Below are 19,800 nucleotides of genomic sequence, written 5' to 3'. Positions count from 1 at the left end.
CCAATATTTGCATATTAGGAAATTGACTTGAGATGTCGCTCTTGTAAATCTAAATATTGTGTTATGTTTTTAAAGTGATAACCTTCACTTCTAGGATTAATACACAAATAAAATTTGAAGAGCACCGGCACGGAAAGCCGGAGTTCGTTGGTTCGAGTCCCGCATCGTTCATAAAATTTTGTTTTTAAAATTTTATTTGTGTATTAATCCTAGAAGTAAGGGTTATCACTTTAAAAACATAACATATTGTTTATGTTTTTTTTTAAGAAAAAGTGACGAGACGAGCATGATGTTACGGTGGTAAGTTTTCCCTTTCCATTACAAACCAGTGCCGCTCATGATTCTTGAGCCCAAAATTGTGGGCGTCATCACAATTGCGCTCTTCACTGTGAAAGATATGATACTCTACATAAATACATAAATACGGTTTACCAGTGGGGGGCTCCTTTGCACAGGATGCCGGCTAGATTATGGGTACCACAACGGCTACTATTTCTACCGTGAAGCAGTAATGTGTAAGCATTACTGTGTTTCGGTCTGAAGGGCGCCGTAGCTAGTGAAATTACTGGGCAAATGAGACTTAACATCTTATGTCTCAAGTGAGCGAGCGCAGTTGTAGTGCCGCTCAGAATTTTTGGGGTTTTTCAAGAATCTTGAGCGGCACTGCATTGTAATGGGCAGGGCGTATCAATTACCATCAGCTGGACGTCCTGCTCGTCTAGTCCCTTATTTTCATAAAAAAAAACGATTGTAACAAATTACGTGGACACCGTGTATTCTTTAATAAAATACTTCTAAGGCTTAGATCATAGGCACGGCCGAAGCAGTTCAGGCCACTTTCGGCCCACTTCAACTTCAAAAACTTCAAATATGGCCGAGTTAATTTATTTATTTAAAACAAAAGATTTTTAATATTGATATGGTCACTGTAAGATGATGTTATCTATATATATAAAAATGAATTGTTGTTCGTTAGTCTCGCTAAAACTAGAGAATGGCTGGACCGATTTGGAAAATTTAGGTCTTGAATTATTTGTGGAAGTCCAGAGAAGGTTTAAAAGGTGAATAAAAACAACAAATTTGTTTTTCTTTTGATGTGTCCATACATAATTTCTATGAGAGAATTTATTGACGCACGGTTTGACAGTTCTGCTGTGAAACAATTTCATTACGACAGCAGGGTGCATATTTTACGAAGTAATTCTTGATGTTATGATATATTATTGACAAATTTATATAAAAACATTATTTTATTTATTATATACAGAACAACGTCTGTCGGGTCAGCTAGTGTTAGATAATTTCGTAATAATTTAAGACAGATGGATGTAGGGACTAAATAAATTGACCGACTTGGTATTTATTACATGGATCTAACATCTTTTTACGGTAGAAGACATGAGTTGCGAGATAATGTTTTTTAGAAGTTATGTTTTTTATGGCAAATATTATGGTTTATACGATTGTGACAGCTCACACGTCGAATAAGAAACGGCAAACAGTTGACCTATTTTTGTAGCAACGTGACTGACGTATCGCGAGTGTAAAACGTAGTTGTAATGAAGACTAAAAACCATGGCATGATATCATGCGTTGCTTAACAGCATGAGGCTCTGTCTAGACGTATAAATTATCTAAGTTTTAACTATTAAAACGCGTGTTAGTCCCATTGAAAATGTGAGCTTGCAAAGGTATAAAATATCTAACTTTTACCCAAAACCTTATGTAAAATTATAGTTACAGGCGTCTTAAACCTTAAAAAGTATTTCATTTAAATAGATACGTTGACATCCATTAATTAATTTGTTAATTAAACGTGATATATGTCCAAGATTATACAGATTATATTGCGTGCGATTCGCTTTCTTACCGCGCCGGCTGACTCTTGTTTTCTACGTCGATTAATCAAAACAAACAAATGTTAGACGTATTTTGTAGTTTGAATGAATATTATGAATGAAAATGATTTATATATTTGTATAGTACGAGATTCTTTAACCCAAAATTCCGTCACTTTGAGATGCCCGCGACTTCGTCCCTATACACAAGACTCAATATTGTATTAATGTTGTGCTGGGCTTTTCTTTGGAGTTCTTTTCCCAGTAGACGGTAAGTTTTGACATGACATGATGTAAGATGTTTCACTTTTCTTGGTATTGACATACCCAAGTACCACTTTGTGTCCTACGGGTAAAAATAAATATCTTTAATTATTTGAGTACGTAGTGCTTGTAAATCATTGTTTCTTAAAACTAATAACGTTATACTCAATGAAGATAATACAATAATTCTTAGATAAGGGGACACAGCAAACGTTGTATTGCAGATATTCAAATCGCGATACAAAAGTAACTGTTGATCGTAGATGGGTGAAAATTTAAAGTTGTATGTATTTTTAATGCTAACTCATAATCAAACAAATTTAAAAAAAAATGTCAAGAAAATAAAAAAAAAAATCGTGTGGACCACCCTTAGCATTTAGGGGGATGAAAAATAGATGTTGTCCGATTCTCAGACCTACCCAATATGCACTCAAAATTTCATGAGAATCGGTCAAGCCGTTTCGGAGGAGTTCAATGTTTAACACCATGACACGAGAATTTTATATATTAGATTTAAATAAAAAGTGATACGAGAAGCAAGACACAAAATTTTAAAACACAAAATTGTGAACGGTGAGGTGATTGCAATCGTTAATTTGAAAAGTTATTATATATAGGAAACTAGGGGTTTTCCAGAAGATTCAATTTAAGTTGCCCAATAGAGTTTTTGGTAATGTTTGTTCGAAAACGTGGTTTGAAAAGTCGTCCTTCATCACGAGAATATGTGCTCACATTCCGCCAAAGTAACGTATGAGTTTATGAAAGCCTCATATATAGAAATAATAACGCTTCTACCATTACCATTACCACTATATGGTGCCGAAACATGGACAGTCAAAGAACGAGAGAGACAAAGGATTGACGCACTAGAAATGTGGTGTTGGAGACGAATGATATGAGTATCTTGGACACAACGCTGCACAAACACCTCGATACTTGAAGAACTCAAGGTGAAAGAAAGGCTTTCATCTATAGTCAGAGCCCGTATCTTATATTGCGGACATATCCCTCGACGTGGAGAGCATGCCATAGAGAGACTTGTTGTTCAGGGAAGGGTCAACGGCAGTAGTTCAAGAGGACGCTCCCCTATGCGCTGGACAGACCAAATCAAAGCCCTAACCAATACTACCTTCAACACATGTGCCAGAGAAGCAACAGCCAGGGATAACTGGCGTAGAATCGTTCGCCGTTCGACGTGACCACGACTGCTCTGTCAAGAGTAATCCGACGAAGAAGAAGAAGAACAATCACCAGTGGGGTGGTCCTTTGCACAGGATGCCGGCTAGGTTATTACCACAACGGCGCCTACAGTTCTCAACGCGGCGCCCACAATATCTTCAAAGAGTTGTCGGTAAAGTTAACTAAATCAATTATATAACCTGCATTTTGCGATTCTATCTCGAACGACAAATATTCATTTAGCTAGTTTACTATTTCAGATGAAATGTGAAAGTTTATTATTATTATTCGTAAAACTAAATGGAAATTTGAAACAATTTTTTTTGTCACAATCAATGCACATGAATAATATTGAGGTGTTAAATTTACTTTTACAATAACAAATATAATATGAATGTTAACCCTTACATGTAATTTTCTAAAATTCTCCTTAATGCCACATGTTATCTTATATATAAAATTCTCGTGTCATGGTGTTGAAACTTTGAATTCCTCCGAAGCGGCTTGACCGATTCTCATGAAATTTTGAGTGCATATTGGGTAGGTCTGAGAATCGGACAACATACACGAATTGTTTTTTTTTTTTGACATTTTTTTTAAGTTTGTTTGATTATGAGTCAGCATTAAAAAATACATACAACTTCAAATTTTCACCCATCTACGATCAACAGTTACTTTTGTATCGCGATTTTAATATCAGCAATACAACGTTTGCTGGGTCAGCTAGTATTATTATATACTCGTATTTGTTGTTTTTTGAATGATATCCTTTGACTATGTATTTATTGACTTTTGCATTCTTCGGAACAATTGTGAAAAACAATTGTTCCAGTATTCCTGAACAACGTCTAGAATCACATCGCATTTTCGGGTTGTTGGATCGCATTAACCGCCTCTCATAATAACCTCAATATCCTCAATAGCCTTTAATAACAATCTACATGTACATTTCTCATCTTAAATCGTATGAGACTTATGATTCGTTTATATAAAACAAACCGCTGTAATTATTTACTGTATTAGACACCGTTTCCTAGATTGTCTTGCATTAACTAGCTGAATGAGTTTGTTGCGCCCATTCTTCTCAGGCCTGAGGCATTCATTTTGGAATCAAGCTCAGAATACATTCTGTATTCTGAGACGCCCTGCAAGGGCACAGCAATGTTTCTCTTCTCGTCCCTTACTTTCATAAAAAAGAAGATTTTTTTTATATAAAATAAATAAGTTTTAAATCAAATAATATTTGACAGTTAGAATACAGATAATACAATTACAAACAATTATTATTATTATTATTTTAGTATAATTATTTATTTCTATGTTATCTAAGAATATTATAACTAATTCTCACACTTAGTATAATTTCAATATTCGGGTAAAGCATTCTATAACAAAAAAAAATTTAAGGTCTCTTTTAAATAAAGAAGGCTTCTATTTATTTTTAATTTCATTTGGGATGTCATTTTAAATTTTATTGCCATGTGGTGAGGGCTCGATGATACTAGTGACATGCTTGTTTGGGGGAAAAAAAGAATGTAGGCGCAAAAAAAGAATGCTAGGAGAGTTTCTCACGCCTCTTCTTCTCTTTCAGTGCACCATTTGTTTCCGAAGCGGTAGTATTATCTAGTATATTAGAAATGACATCAAAAAGAGTTTTTAAAAGAAGTCAATTTTGATAAAATAAATGCCTTTATACCTTTTACTCTTTTGAAAGTTGTTTTTTATATTACTGAACAATAACTACAGAAACAATTATAGATTAACTTTTCAAAAATATAGACGGTTGATGCAAAATATAGATGATGATGATAATTTAAAAAAAATGTAATTACACTCAAAAATAGGAAAATACTGTATGCTAGGCGATTTTATGAACTAGAATTAGTGTAATAAACAAAATTACTTAACATTAATATACCTATCAAACATCGCCTTACGTTGAAATAATTCATTATCGCACTTAGCTACCATCTGCTACTAAATTTTGTCAGTAGGACAAACTGTTAAGTAACACCTCGTAGAATTTATTCATGCATAATTCGCCCGTTAGAGAAAGAAAAAACATATTGTGCTTATTCGGTCACTCTCAAAAGTTGATCAAGCTCTCAGCAAAGTGACTGATGTATATAAGTTTGGAGAAATATTCTTAAATCACACATTCAAGCTTAGGTAGTTGTTGAAGAAACAACTTTTTCGTAGCCAGCGATTAGCTAAACAAAATGGCTACCATTGTAAGTTATTTAAATATATTAATTGTATTTTTAATAGTATTATGATATCAATCTAATAGGTGATTTTTGTTTACAGACTAAATTGACTACGTTAGCTATTCTCTTGAGCACCAGTTACGCTGGTATTCTTCATGGTCATGATCATTCATTAGACCACGGCTTGGCACCAGCACCTCTGCCTAGTTTATCAGCTCCTGGTGCATACGCAGCCTCATCAAGATATGCTTCATCGCATGGCTACTCCGCATCAAACATTGGAGTACAATCTAGCTTCGCGCCTAGCTCCTTCCCAGCTGGATCGCTCCCCTCAGCAACATATTCAGGCGATGGATTCATTGGCGGAGGTGTTTCTGGATACAACGGAGGTTTTGGAGCTAGTGGCCTTACTGAGGCTGCAGTTAGCGGCCCTGGTCTTGCCGGAGCCCCATTAGGTGGCCCTGGATTGACGGGACCTGGTTTCGGAGGAGTTGCTGTAGCTCCCCCTGTTGGAGTAGATGCTGCTCTTCCGGGAGCTTTCTTGGGTGGACAATCCCCTCCAGTTGGCCCAAAATCACCTGTTATCGACGAGATCCATGGACTGGCCAATAATAACGGAGCGCCAATCCAGTATCGTGTGCGCGACGAGCCATACCAAGTTCTCAGGGAAGTGACACACAGAGTCCCTCAGCCGATCCCAGTCCCGGTCCCACAGACCGTGCAAGTGCCATTTCCCCAACCCTACCCCGTCCAAGTTCCAGTTGTGAGAAACGTACCCGTTCCTGTTGTGAAGATTCAGCACGTGAATGTTGACAAGCCAGTACCATATCCAGTGGAGAAGATTGTTAAGATCCCAATTGAGAAGGTAATTCACGTGCCTGTCGACCACCCAGTGCCAGTTGAGAAGATCGTCGAGGTTCCCATCCTCAAGTTGATCAAGGTCCCAGTCCACGTTGTGAAGACCTACCCAGTACCCGTTGTGAAGACCGTCCACCACAAAGCCCACGTCAGCCACGGGCACAGCTTCGGCCACGGTCCTAGCTTCGGCCACGGTCATGGGTACGCCCAAGGTTACGGACACGGTAACGGCTGGTCCCAATGGTAAAGACCATTCCAGACAGAATCAATAATCTCTACGCTCCTGTAAATATTTGTAGATCAATCTGTAAGCTCATCGAGAGGCTGCCATGTTAGGGTGATAACTAAGTCATTAATTTAGGTTTATGAATTGTTTAATCTGTTATGTTTTTGTTTTGTAAATAGTGATATTTAGATTTATTACATCAATAAAACGATTATCCAAAGAATATTTTTTTCTATATATTCCCGAACATTTTTTTTCAAATTATAGCAGTAATCATTCTAATCATGCAGTTATCCTTAAGTAAACATTCTAAAAGTGAGCAAGTTACTTACATTTCAATCTTAATTTAATAAAATTTTTAAATTTAACTGATTATTATAATTAAGAAGTAGAATTTTAAATAAAATGATATTCATAATAATATGTGGATTTCATTAATGCATAATTAATTATATTACTAATTAGATAAAAAACCATGCAAATATAGCTATTTACATCACTATTATGGAAGTGTTCATTTCTAAAATATTTCAATAAGTAAACATAGAACATAATTATTATTAATAGATAAAAAACCTGGTTGCATTTTTTATTCATGAGTGGCACCTATTAGTTACCTCACTAGAAAGTGTCTCATCGGATTTCATTAATTAATCATTTATTTATATAAGTCCTAATCGGAATATTCAACGCTCACTACTCTTCCCATGTGAATTATATTTTAATACGTAATGATATAATTATGAATAGTGTTTTTAATGGTGTGAAATACATGAAAAATAATGAATGGATGTTGTTAGATTTTCTGTTTAATTACAGTGAAGGTTATACTTTTAATTGCCACTTATATGGGTTGTCAATAAAGTTAATAAAGAGCGACCTAAATACATCTAAGGCAGGTCCACATATAACGAACGCTATGGAACAAAAGAAACAGTATTTGTATAGCGAGAGGTGTCACATAAAACTGTCAGCTGTAGGACTGAACGTCAGAAGATAAAACTTTATAGCCTCACAAATTTACAAGCATTATGTTTGTTTTTTGAAACAAATATATTAGGACGTCGTTTTTATTGAAAATTATTTTGAATGAACAATAAAAAAATATTTGATGGGCTGTATTACATGAAAAATACCAACATTTTGAAGTATACAAGTTTATGAGTTTAAATCAATTGGATTTTCAATATAACTGTTATCAGTTTTAATACTTATTTACAACAATTCACAAATTATTATCATAATATTACGGATATGGGTAACTAAAGAAATTAATTTTGATTCAATTACATCCTGTCAAATATTCACATATTTGACGGTAAAGAGATTTAAATATAGAAAGCGGTCATTGGCAATTTTTTCTTTTGTAATGATTTCATGTATTTTTTTTTTACTGTCCGCAATAAGCCACGTGACGGCCACACACCAGAAGTGTGTAACGTGTCTATAGAAGTTTGTTTGAAGGGACACTGCTTAGCTGGCATTCGTTCGCCAAAGTTCTTTGTATGCGGACTAGCAATAAGTGGACTTTATTGTTCTGCAGTATGTAATATACTTTGCAGTTGATAGAATGATGTATTGTCCGTTTCTCAAGAAACATGGTACAATTCAATCGCGGTTCAAATTCATAATTCGATATCTGACGTCTGACGGGGGACAAACGAGCGCACGGATCACCTGGTGTTAAGTGATCACCGCTGCCCACATTCTCTTGCAACACCAGATGTATCACAGGAGCGTTGCCGGGCTTTAAGGAAGGTGTACGCGCTCTTTTTGAAAGTAATTGTAAGGTAAGATTGGTGGGTTAATATAAGGGTATACCCTTACCCTTACCTTACAATATGTCGTCCTTCCGGAAACACCGCACAAGGAAGCTCAATCCAGCTTTGTGGTATGTGGAAGAAAGTTCATTGAAAACCGTACTGTGGGAGAACGCCACCCGTCCAGATGTTGAGGATGATATCCTAATTGGTTTGCTTATCTCTCATCAAAGAAACTTTGTCTTATTTTTTTCACCTTTTATTTTTAAAGAATCATTCTCAGGGTATCATTTATGTTATACTAACTTTTACCACACAGGCGTATTGCATTCTATTGTAACGAAAGCCTAAATAATAATATAATATTGACACACTTTTACACAAATTATCTTCCCTAGGCATAGCCTGTACTATGGGTACAAGACAACGATATATTTAATACAATATACTTACTTAAACATACATAAATACAAATAAACATCCATGTCTCGGAAACAATCATCTATATTCATCATATAAATTATTGCACCTACCGGAATTCGAACCCGGGACTCTAGCTTAGTAGAGGTCGTCAAATGTTAAAACAACGCGTTGGTCCGCTTTCGTTTGTTACACTTTTTTTTATGAAAATAAGAGACAAGACGACCAGGACATACAGCTGATGGTAATTGATACGCCCTGCAAATTACAAAACAGTGCCGCTCAGGATCCTTGAAAAACCCAAAAATTCTGAGTGGCACTACAATTGCGCTCGTCACCTTGAGACGTAAGATGTTAAGTCTCATTTGCCCAGTAATTTCACTAGCTACGGCGCCCTTCAGGCCGAAACACAGTAATGTTTACACATTACTGCTTCAGGGCAGAAATAGGCGCCGTTGTGGTACCCATAATCAAGCCGGCATCCAGCGCAAAGGAGCCTCCCACTGCTTAACACTTAACCTAACGCTGTTACGGACACAGTATGAAATAATATAGTTGTAGAACAAACCGGTTAAATAAAATTTAGCCAACAAGTTTTGAGAACGATAGAACACACCCGACTTAATAATGGTTATCGTGTTACGCAACGCAAGTCGACATGAACCGGAAGGAATTAGAATATCGGTCAAACGATATATTAAAATTCATAAATAAGAATTTCTATCGGCCAGGTGAAACCGATTGTAAAAACTGGTTTAAAGAAATAGACCATAGAGTTGCACAAGGAAGGGTCAGGCCATAAATTAATTTACGTAACTGAAGACGACAAATCAAAAGTATAACTCGTATTAGTATAAAATGTTAATTTTATGGCTTCTTGCAAAATTAAAGCTATCGGCTCGATAATTATGTGAATAGGTTTTCTTATGTTTTTTAATTATATATTTAGAAATTTACTGTAAGGTTACATTATGTTAAAACATAGACTTACGTACTTACTTTATATGAATAAGGGGTCATAATGGTCCGCCAACTTTAAACAGCCGCTAAGGAGTGTTTTTTCTCATTCTGGCTTAGGTCAATAGAAGAAGGCAGAGTGAGAATTAGCAATGCTTTAAGTTAGCAGACTATTAGGAATAAGGGGGTTAGCATATACCTACTAGCGAATAGTTAGTTTATAGATAGCATTGTTAATGTGTGCGTTAATACTAAAGAGCGTGGCTGATTTTGCCGACTTGTCAATCAAAATCGGTTACAGTAACAAAAGATTCGCTTTCCTTTTCTATCTTGATGTATCTCCGTTAGAGATGATCTTCTCACTAGCACGCTTTGTAAGTCAATACGAAAGAGACCTGAGATTCCTGTTCTCACTCTCACAACATAAATCAATAAAGATGTTTTTACAGATTGAGTATTAATTTAGGACATAAATTCCTCTTGGTAAATAGTGCAGGTCCTAAGAAAACAAAAAAGCTTAAGTTTTCTAATACAATTTAATTAATTTTCTCAGATAACTTAAAAAAGAAATGAAATATCATCAAAAATATAAAAAATCTCATATAAAGATCAAAGATATAAAAGTTTCGAAACACAAATAAAAAAAGTTGTGAACCAACATAAAAAAAAATAGTTCGATTCCTATATAAATCTTAGCCGTGCACTTTTTAATAAAAGTATTTTAAATCAGTTGAATATGTTACTTTGCAAAATACAATTATATCATAGCGATATACATTTCCAATATTGGTAGGATCATTTTACTACAAATTAACTGACTTGAACTTGACTTGACTAAACAAAAGAAACCGTCGTAATATAAGAATATATATTCTTTTAAAATCTTTCGTAACTCTTACATTTTCTGATCATACACACGGTATGTTTGTGTTATGTATGGTATAGTTTATGCTTACTATGCTCAGATTAGTACATTGTAAAAATTTTAGTGTATAGTTATTGGTTACTAACTAAGCCCACACCTTCGATTATATTTCAATTTGTCCATTTAATTAATTTTAAGTTAAATTAATTAAATATTGTTCAAATGTTGTTAAGTTTTAATTTAATAGCTCGTAATCCTTATACTTTCGCCTTCGAAATGTGGAGCTAGATAAAAATGCTACAGATTACATGGACCGCCTTATGCACCAATGTGTCTATTCTGAGAGAGCTTAATGTCAAAACTAGACTTTCCTCTATATGCCTTCCTAGCGTGCTGGAATTCTTCGAACATATTGCTCGTGTAGAGGGTCACAATCTTGTACAGCTGATGGTGACAGGCACGGTAGATGGCAAACGTCCCAGAGGAAACAGTTTCACGAGATAGTCAGACCAAATACGATCTTCTCTGAACATCAACTTCCACAATGCCCTTCATGCCCACATCGTGGCAGATGGAGGGAAATCGTACGCGAGAAACTGATACAGCGGGGGAGTCACGACCCTCAGTAAGCTAACTGAGCTAACTGCTAGTCTCTTCGGTCTTTCTGTTTCGGAGATCAGCCAAAACAAACAGACGGATTACACATTTACAAATATGTTTTTAAAACTCGAAAACTGTGGTCACTCATTTCAGATAGTATTAAAACATTCCAGAACTTTCAGTGAAGCGATGACGAATCAGGCATCCATTTTATATAATAGCAAAATAACCGGTTTCCCTGAAGACCGTTATGACCTACACTTATCACGTAGCACATAACTGATGTAATAATCTTAATGACAATTATGCGTACTACATATTTACATAGTTTACTTATTCACAAGTAGGAAAATCCTATTACCATATTAGATTCGTCATCTATTTCACGATGACCGCAAACAAAGCTCGCTTTTTTAGGTAATAAGGTTAACCGTAAACACTAGTTGTATAATATATAATCTTTGGCAAGACTTGTATAATAGCTTCTAGTATTTTAGATGTTATGAATCCATTTTTTTTTTGTAAGTGAGGGCAAACGCTTAGATGACGAACTGATTGAATGTGAATAATGCCGCTTATCGACTCGATTTGGACTTCAGTAATCAAGAGATGTATTGAAGGCTATTTGAGAGAGAGACAATAAGGCATGAGACGAGCAGGATACCAGCTGATGGTATTTGATACGCCCTGTCCATTACAATGCAGTGTCGCTCAGGATTCCATAAAAACCCAAAAATTCTGAGAGACACTAAAATTGCGCTCGTCACCTTGCGACATTTAGACGTCAAGATGTTAAGTCCCATTTGCCCAGTAATTTCACTACACTTTCAGACCGAAACACAGTAATGCTTACGTTACTGCTTCACGGCAGAAAAAGGCGCCGTTGTGCTACCCATGATCTAGCCGGCATCCTGTTTAAAGAAGCCCCCCACTGGTGAATGCCCTAAGTCGCCTCTTACAGCGCCCTTAGGCCTGGGACTTTCCTATTCTTTTTATGCTTCGGGGAAGCACAGGGCAAAGTATGCTCGAACCTCTGGCCAGAAATCAGAGCGAAGTACCTAGAAGAGAACCAAGGGTCAAAGACATCCAAAAACCTTCTCAGAACGTGATATTTTTTTTTTTATCTTTATACACATTCCAGAAAAGAGTAGTAAGCAGAACTAATATTCACCACTGCAGAATAAACAAACTTTTACATAAAACTGTCTCAATTAGTCTCAATTAATAGTTTCCGAAAAGCCTAGTCGAATCCAAGGAAATGCAAATGCAATACAGTGGCCATTTTGTGCAGAGTAGTTCATGTTCTCCCAGATTGGTTAAAATGAACATCCAACAGAATTCAAACCCAGGACATTATTAGCTTTATGGAAACATAACGACCCATATAGCTTAATAGTTAGTGACCCTGCCCTAGTGGGCAGGGTCAGTAGCATAGTTACTAGAGGCCCCAGGTTCCAAAACCCGGTAGGAGCAAACATTAATATGATGAATATGGATATTTGTTTTCGAGTCTTGGAAAATATATAGTATTAAATATATCGTAGTCTTGCAATACATAGCGCAGGCTATGCCTAGTTTGGGGCAAGATAATCTTTGTACAAGTGTGTCAATATTATTATTTTTATTTGATTTGGGGAAGATTTCCTCTAAATAATCCTCTAAATATTGCAGCATGAATAGGCATAAATAGATCCGAAAAGGATTGCAATGTCCGCAGGGACACAGGGTCCCTACTCACAGGCAACACAAATTAAATAATGCTCTGGCGTTGATTATACACCTACCTATAGTAGATTATACATTATCCAAATGTTTTGAGTATTCTTTAGTGTTAATTCCACCAATATTTGTCTTTTAAACAGTCTCGTGCCAGATTTTGGCGAGTACACATGTCCTGAGGATGCCTCGTGTAGCGGCGAAACACGTGCCGAATTGTTTAAAAGACAAATATTGGCGGAATTAACACTAAAGAAAACTGAAAACATTTGGACATTATACATTAGCTAAGTCTCAAATCCAAATAACCCTCAAGCAAAAATATTTAGGAAAGCCGTTAATAGTTCATATTCAAGCACTTATGTATACCAATCCTACATAATACCAATAGCCTATTATGAAAAGTTGAACCACAAGAGGATTAAATTTATTTCTGATTAATTAATTTAGTTCATTAAACACCTCGTTTTACACGGTGTCATTCTATAAACTTATTTAATGTAGTTTTATAATAGCGTTTATATCAACTTTTTTGGCTTTCTTTAAACTTGTGAAAATATAGTAGTAGTTACTATTTAGTACAACACTATAATCGTTAATTAAATAGCAACAACTGATTGTTTTGTAGTGCATTTCTTATGCAAATTCAAAATCAGATCGTAAATATCTTCAATAATAAATATTTCAGCCTAATTTGGTTTATTTTTGTTGTGGATAATGATAACCTTAGTACATATAAACGTCTAGATAGTCAATGACAGCTGTGAAAACAAAAAATAAATTTGAGCAATTCACGCACACTAACACAAAGTGTCATACAAATCGCGAGTGTAAGACTTAGCTTGTCACGCACTAAACTAATATTCCTGGCCTGTTTTTATCGGTTGTCTTACAGCAAGAGACTCTATCTAGACATGTAAAAATCTAAGGTGATAATATTGTTCTTAACATCTGTGATATAACTGTATGATGTAAATTATAGTGAGATATATTTTCTAATTCATTCATAATATTATAATATATAACCTTTGTAATATACTAAAGCAATTATGAAATAATATGCAATTGATCAAAGGTTAATTTATAGAGATCGTACATTATTTTATTTACTTTGTATAAAAATAAAAAGGTCCAAGCAGCCATAAATAAACTCTATTTGGCATATCAAAGTTAATATATTTTAGACGAAACTCAACGGCCACTCTTTCCAATAAAATACTACCTATATTGATTGAAAAGAGTGGCCGTTGAGTTTCTTGTATGTTCTTCTCACGAGTTTTACTTTTTCCGAACATATAGTTGATTCAGTAATTTAAGAGAAATATTTAGTGACGATTCTAAAGCGCTTAGTTTAAGCCTAGTTCAATAGAGTTTATTTCTATATTATATAATTATATATATTTTAATATATCTAAATTACATGACACGTTGTTTGTCCGCGATGGACTCCTAAACTAATGAACGAATTTTAATGGGGATTACTTCATCGAGTGCAGTTTAGTCCAACTTGAGAGATAGGATAGTTTTTATTTCGATTTGAGACCCATAATTATTTTTAATTCCAATATTTGTTTTGTATGGACATATTTTCTATGGGAGAATTTATTGACGCACGGTTTGACAGTTCTGCTGTGAAACAATTTCATTATAACAACAGGAAACATATTTTACGAAGTAATTCTTGATCTTATGAAATATTATTGACAATTTCATAAAGAAACAGTATTTTATTTATTATTTACAGAACAACGTCTGTCGGGTCAGCTAGTTTATATATATATTTTATATTTGACTTTGATTTTAATCTAAAATGTATCTAAACTTGTGACTATTAAGACAAGTTAAATATATCCTCGAATTTAGCCCGAAATTTTGTGTAACGATACCAACACATTTTAATGTATTCATATGGAAATGTATCTGTATATGAGCTGTATAAATATCTGGCATCGTTTGGTTATCAAATCACACACCTCTCGACTTCAGTAGCGACAACACAAGCTCCACTGAGCTGGCTTTTGGCGATTAGCTACAAGCCATGGCATTTTTAGTAAGTGTTATTTATACAGAAAAATATCATTTAATCGTGAATAGTATCGGTGCATTCATTTGTCAATATGACATTTGACAGAAGTGCAAACTTACTTGATTCCGATTCCATAAGAAATATTATTATATTTTTATCTGTTACTCTTAAATATATAAAAACTATACGTTATTGTATAAATGTAAATAATCCGTCGTTATATTTACTATATTTTTCGTAATAGCGTGTGATGGTGAGTGATACGTCTTGTCCTCATTTACCAGTGGCTCCTTTGCACAATGCCAGCTAAATTATGGGTACCACAACGGCGCCTATTTCTGCCGTGAAGCAGTTATGTACGTAGCTAGTGAAATAACTGGGCAAATGAGACTTAACATCTTGTCTCAAGGTGACGAGCGCAGTTGTAGTGCCGCTCAGAATATTTAAGGTTTTCAAGAATCCTGAGCGGCAATTACCATCAGCTGAACGTCCGGCTCGTCTCATCCCTTATTTTCTAAAAAAAAGAAAGTTCTGCTAAGGATTCTCGTACTTTAGCACTCTCATACTTTTAGCAGCGCTTATATTGTGCTCGTCACCTTATCCATAAGATGTTATATCTCAATTGCCCAGAAATTTCACCAGCCAATGCATGATCATAGACTTAAAACGTGGATCTGATGTAAAATTAACCTTTTCAAACTATGTAAAACTAATGATCTAAGAATTTAAATTTGTTTTTTTTTGTTTCAGAAGGTAATCTTCTTATCCGCGCTAGCTTATACAGCAAACGCCGGATTATTGCACGGCCACGGATCAGACTCCTACGTAGATTCTTCGTTAAGCGCTCCCTCGGCTTCATACGGTCCACCTTCATCATCATATGGACCACCAGCACCTCCCATCGTCGATTTGAGTGGACCAGGCCCATTGGATGGCGGACATGAAGAACACGTCGAATCCATCGAAGATCATGGTCCAGTGAGCGGGCCAGGTCCCTACAACGCTGGACCAGCTTACAACAACGGCCCAAGTTTTAATGGAGGAGCTGTAGTAAGCAGCAGTTCCAGTTTCAGCTCAGCCGATGCTATCTCTTCTTCCGGTCCTCTTGAATCTTTTGGAGCATCTGGACCAGCCCCTGGTCTATCTGGCCCTGATTTCGGACCAGCTAATGGTGCCCCTGCTCTTGAAGGTCCAGCTTTAGGAGGACCATCTTTTGGAGGCCCAGGTATTAGTGGCCCAGGATTTGGCGCCCCAGGTCTTAATGGTCCCGGTATCGGAGCTCCAGCTGTTGGCGGTCCAGTTCTAAATGGCCCTGCTGATCTTTCTGGCCCTGGATATGTCAACGGTGGTCTAGCTCCTGGGCAACCTGGTACTGTCATTGGCACTTCAACAGCTGTTGGCGCTCCACGAGTAATTGGAACAACTGTGACAGTCGGACGTCCTGATGCCAGCTCCTCAAGATACGAACTCCAATCAGTTGTACAGAACGTTGTCCGCCGAGTCCCCGTTGAGATCACTCGTCATATCCAAGTAGCCGTTCCTCAGCCAGCTCCTTACCCAGTACGCCAGGAAGTAAGAGTCCCTGTTCCACAACCCTACCCAGTACACGTCGATGTCGTTAAGCACGTCCCTTACCCAGTATATAAGACACATCACGTTGAGGTCGAAAGGCCAGTTCCAGTCGAAGTCATCCGCAAGGTTCCGTTCGAAGTTATCAAGAAGGTTCATGTCCCCGTTGAAAGACCATACGAAGTTATTAAGAAAGTCCACGTGCCAGTCGAGAAAACCGTGGAAGTGCCAGTCGCTGTATGGAAACCCTACCCTCTCCACATCATCAAGCATGTTACCCACTACAAGAAGAAGAGCTGCTGCTGGTGAAGAATCTACCAAGAGTCATGATCGTGCCAAATAGTCAATAGAATATAATATGTAAATATTAATAGTCACTAGGTGTACATACTTTAAGTTTTACAATAAAATGCATGTTTTTATTTTTAACTTTCATTCAACAATATACCTTAAATATTTTTTACGAAAATAAGGGTCGAGACGAGCAGAACGTTCAGCTGATGGTAATTTTATACGCTCTACCCATTACAATGTAGTGCCGCTCAGGATTATTGAAAATCCCAAAATTCTAATCAGCACTACAATAATTGCGCTCGTCACCTTGAGACATAAGATGTTAAGTCTTATTTGCCCAGTAATTACACTAGCTACGGCGCCCTTCAGATCGAAACACAATAATGCTTACACATTACTGCTTAACGGCAAAAATAGGTGCCATAGCGGTAATCTAGACGGCGTCCTGTGCAAATGAGCCTCCCACTGGTATAATGGTATTTGATATCTTATAACTGAAAATCCAGTCAAAATATATCCATTACCAAATTTCGGCGATTATTAGGAAAAAATGTCCAAGAATCTTTTTCAACTGTTTTTTTCTGTAACACAATTTAATTATAGTTAAAAACAGGGAGCAATGACGTTCTATACATAATATAGAACGCCATTGACAGGGAGTATATTTTTCAAAATAAGTTTTTGAAATATTATTGACAAATTCGCATAAAACAGCATTTTTTTATTATCTACAGAACAGCGTCTGTCGGGTCAACTAGTTATAATATACTATATTACACAGAATTTCTACGCAGAATCTTTTTTTTAAATGAGTTCCTAACTAAGACAATGATATAAACTCAACAAGTTCACACGTCGGCAACTTTTCTAAGACATTGAAAGAGGTCATTTTTACGTAACACAGAAGAAGTTTATTGTATTAGTTACGGCATCTTTTGGCTTTAGTAATATAAACAAACAAATTTAGTTAACATATAAATTCAAATTCAAATATTTTTATTCAAAATCACTTATTGAACGTCAAAAACTACCACCCATTCAAAAGAGACTGCCACAGACCTGAGAAGAATAAAAATATAGATTACAATGTGATATCGTACAATAAACACTTATAATTTAAGAGCCTGAGGCTGTTCGGTTTATTTCCAGTCCGTGGTGTCATTAAGAAAATCGTTTATGCCATAGTAACTTTTCCCACACAAACGTTTTTTAACAATTCTTTTAAATTTCGTAACACATTTGTTTTGTACATTTTCTGGGACCATATTGTAGAAGCATATACATCGCCCAACAAAAGACTTACTAACACGACCCAATAGTGAGTTTATATAATGATTATATTAGTAATTCAGATGTTCATTAATTATCAAACAGACTTTCACATTATTCATACTAATATTTATTTATTACGTATAAACATATCTGCCCACTTCATCGTGCCACTCCATGACATAGATCACACGGATCTAGAACGGATAGAGGCGTTTATATATTATTACTAGCTTTTACTCGCGACTTCGTCCACGTGGAATAGTTACTTTGGGCAGCATTTTCATTTTTAGGATACTTTCAAATAATACACATACAAACAGCTCTTCCCTCTGCTCTTGGCGCTCTTTTATGATACAGCGGATATTCCTTGTCATTGTGGATAGTCTCTTAGTATTTCCCTAAGAACTTTAATATACTATTTCATCCCCATATAGGTCAATGTTGAAAAAATGTTTGAACAAATGTTTACTAAAACTACTTCTCAAGTTAGACATACATTCTATATAGAGTTTATGGGTTTATCTCTGAAAACGATGAATTCTCACAGAAACTTCCGTCCCCTATTTCAACCCTTCCATTTATTTATTCGCAATTCTATCTCCAGTCTATCTCCGCTCTAGTCTATCTCCGTACTAAATTTGTAAAAATGTAAATTTCATCAAAATCGGTTCAGTGGTTTAGGCGTGAAAGCGTAACAAACAAACTTACATTCACATTTATAATTTTAGTAGGGATACCTGGAGACTTAGTTCATTTATACGTCTAGATAGACAGTTGTGAAAAAGAAAACATTGAGGTTTACTTTTAACCTCTATTTTGAGCAATGCACGCACACAAACAAAAGTGACATATTTGTATGTCACTTTGTGTTAGTGTGCGTGTGCGGGAGTGTTAGACGTTGCTTGTAGCTAAAGTAATAAACCTGGCCTGTTTTCATAGGTAGTCTAGCAGCAAAAGACTAGAAAATTTAATTAACTAAGTGTGGAGACTTGATTTTATTGATTAATTATTGTCGTATTACATGCAGTATTGAAAATGTGCTTTAAGTTAAATGAAACCTAAAAAAAACCCTACTTCGATCTTGCATCATGGCACCCAAGACGAGCGGTAAAGCGGCGAAAAAGTCCGGCAAGGCGCAGAAGAATATTTCGAAGACAGACAAGAAAAAGAAGAAGTATAAGAGGAAGGAGAGTTACGCCATCTACATCTACAAAGTGCTCAAGCAGGTGCACTCGGACACCGGTATCTCGTCGAAGGCCATGTCCATCATGAACGACATCTTCGAACATATCGCGGCCGAGGCGTCCCGTCTTGCGCACTACAACAAGCGTTCCACGATCAAATCCGGCAGGTGCAGACGAGCGTGAGCCTCCTGCTGCCCGGTGAGGTGGCCAAGCACGAGGTTAGCGAGGGCACCAAGGCGGTGACCAAGTACACGAGCTCGAAGTGAAGAAGATATTTAATATTAATTATAAATTAACGTACGAGGTATATATAAAGTAAACAAATTTGAAGTTATTTAATTGGTTATTTAGAAGTTACTCCTTGGGACCAATCCATTTAGTTGGTATCAACTACATAATTTCTAAGTTTAACTTATCTATTTAGAAAATTTGGGGAAAAAATTTAATAATTAGATCCTCCTCGCGTCGTTTTCCTCATTACTGAGGGTCGTGACTTCTCTTGCATCAGTTTCTCCCGAACGATTCCCCTCCATCTCTTGCGATCCTCAGCCTTATGAAGGGCATC

General features: G+C 36.1%; 2 protein-coding genes and 1 pseudogene across 2 annotated transcripts; all 3 read left to right on the top strand.

Annotated features, from left to right (window-relative positions):
* Positions 1 to 5,414: 5,414 nt before the first annotated feature.
* On the top strand, positions 5,415 to 6,795 carry LOC126967932 (tetra-peptide repeat homeobox protein 1-like). Its single transcript, XM_050812632.1, has 2 exons — positions 5,415 to 5,512; positions 5,589 to 6,795. Exons 1-2 carry the CDS (start codon positions 5,501 to 5,503, stop codon positions 6,591 to 6,593), a joined length of 1,017 nt encoding a protein of 338 aa, XP_050668589.1. The 5' UTR covers positions 5,415 to 5,500; the 3' UTR covers positions 6,594 to 6,795.
* An 8,004-nt stretch (positions 6,796 to 14,799) lies between these two features.
* Positions 14,800 to 16,907, top strand: LOC126967931 (spidroin-2-like). Its single transcript, XM_050812631.1, has 2 exons — positions 14,800 to 14,940; positions 15,667 to 16,907. The coding sequence occupies exons 1-2, from the start codon at positions 14,929 to 14,931 to the stop codon at positions 16,792 to 16,794; spliced, it is 1,140 nt and encodes a 379-aa protein (XP_050668588.1). The 5' UTR covers positions 14,800 to 14,928; the 3' UTR covers positions 16,795 to 16,907.
* A 2,232-nt stretch (positions 16,908 to 19,139) lies between these two features.
* LOC126967936 (histone H2B-like) lies at positions 19,140 to 19,501 on the top strand (annotated as a pseudogene).
* Positions 19,502 to 19,800: the final 299 nt, after the last annotated feature.

Source organism: Leptidea sinapis, chromosome 14, assembly GCF_905404315.1.
Source record: "Leptidea sinapis chromosome 14, ilLepSina1.1, whole genome shotgun sequence".
Taxonomy (NCBI): Eukaryota; Metazoa; Arthropoda; class Insecta; order Lepidoptera; family Pieridae; genus Leptidea; species Leptidea sinapis.
The sequence above is the reverse complement of the archived record's forward strand: the minus strand, read 5'-3'. Positions and strand labels throughout refer to the sequence as shown.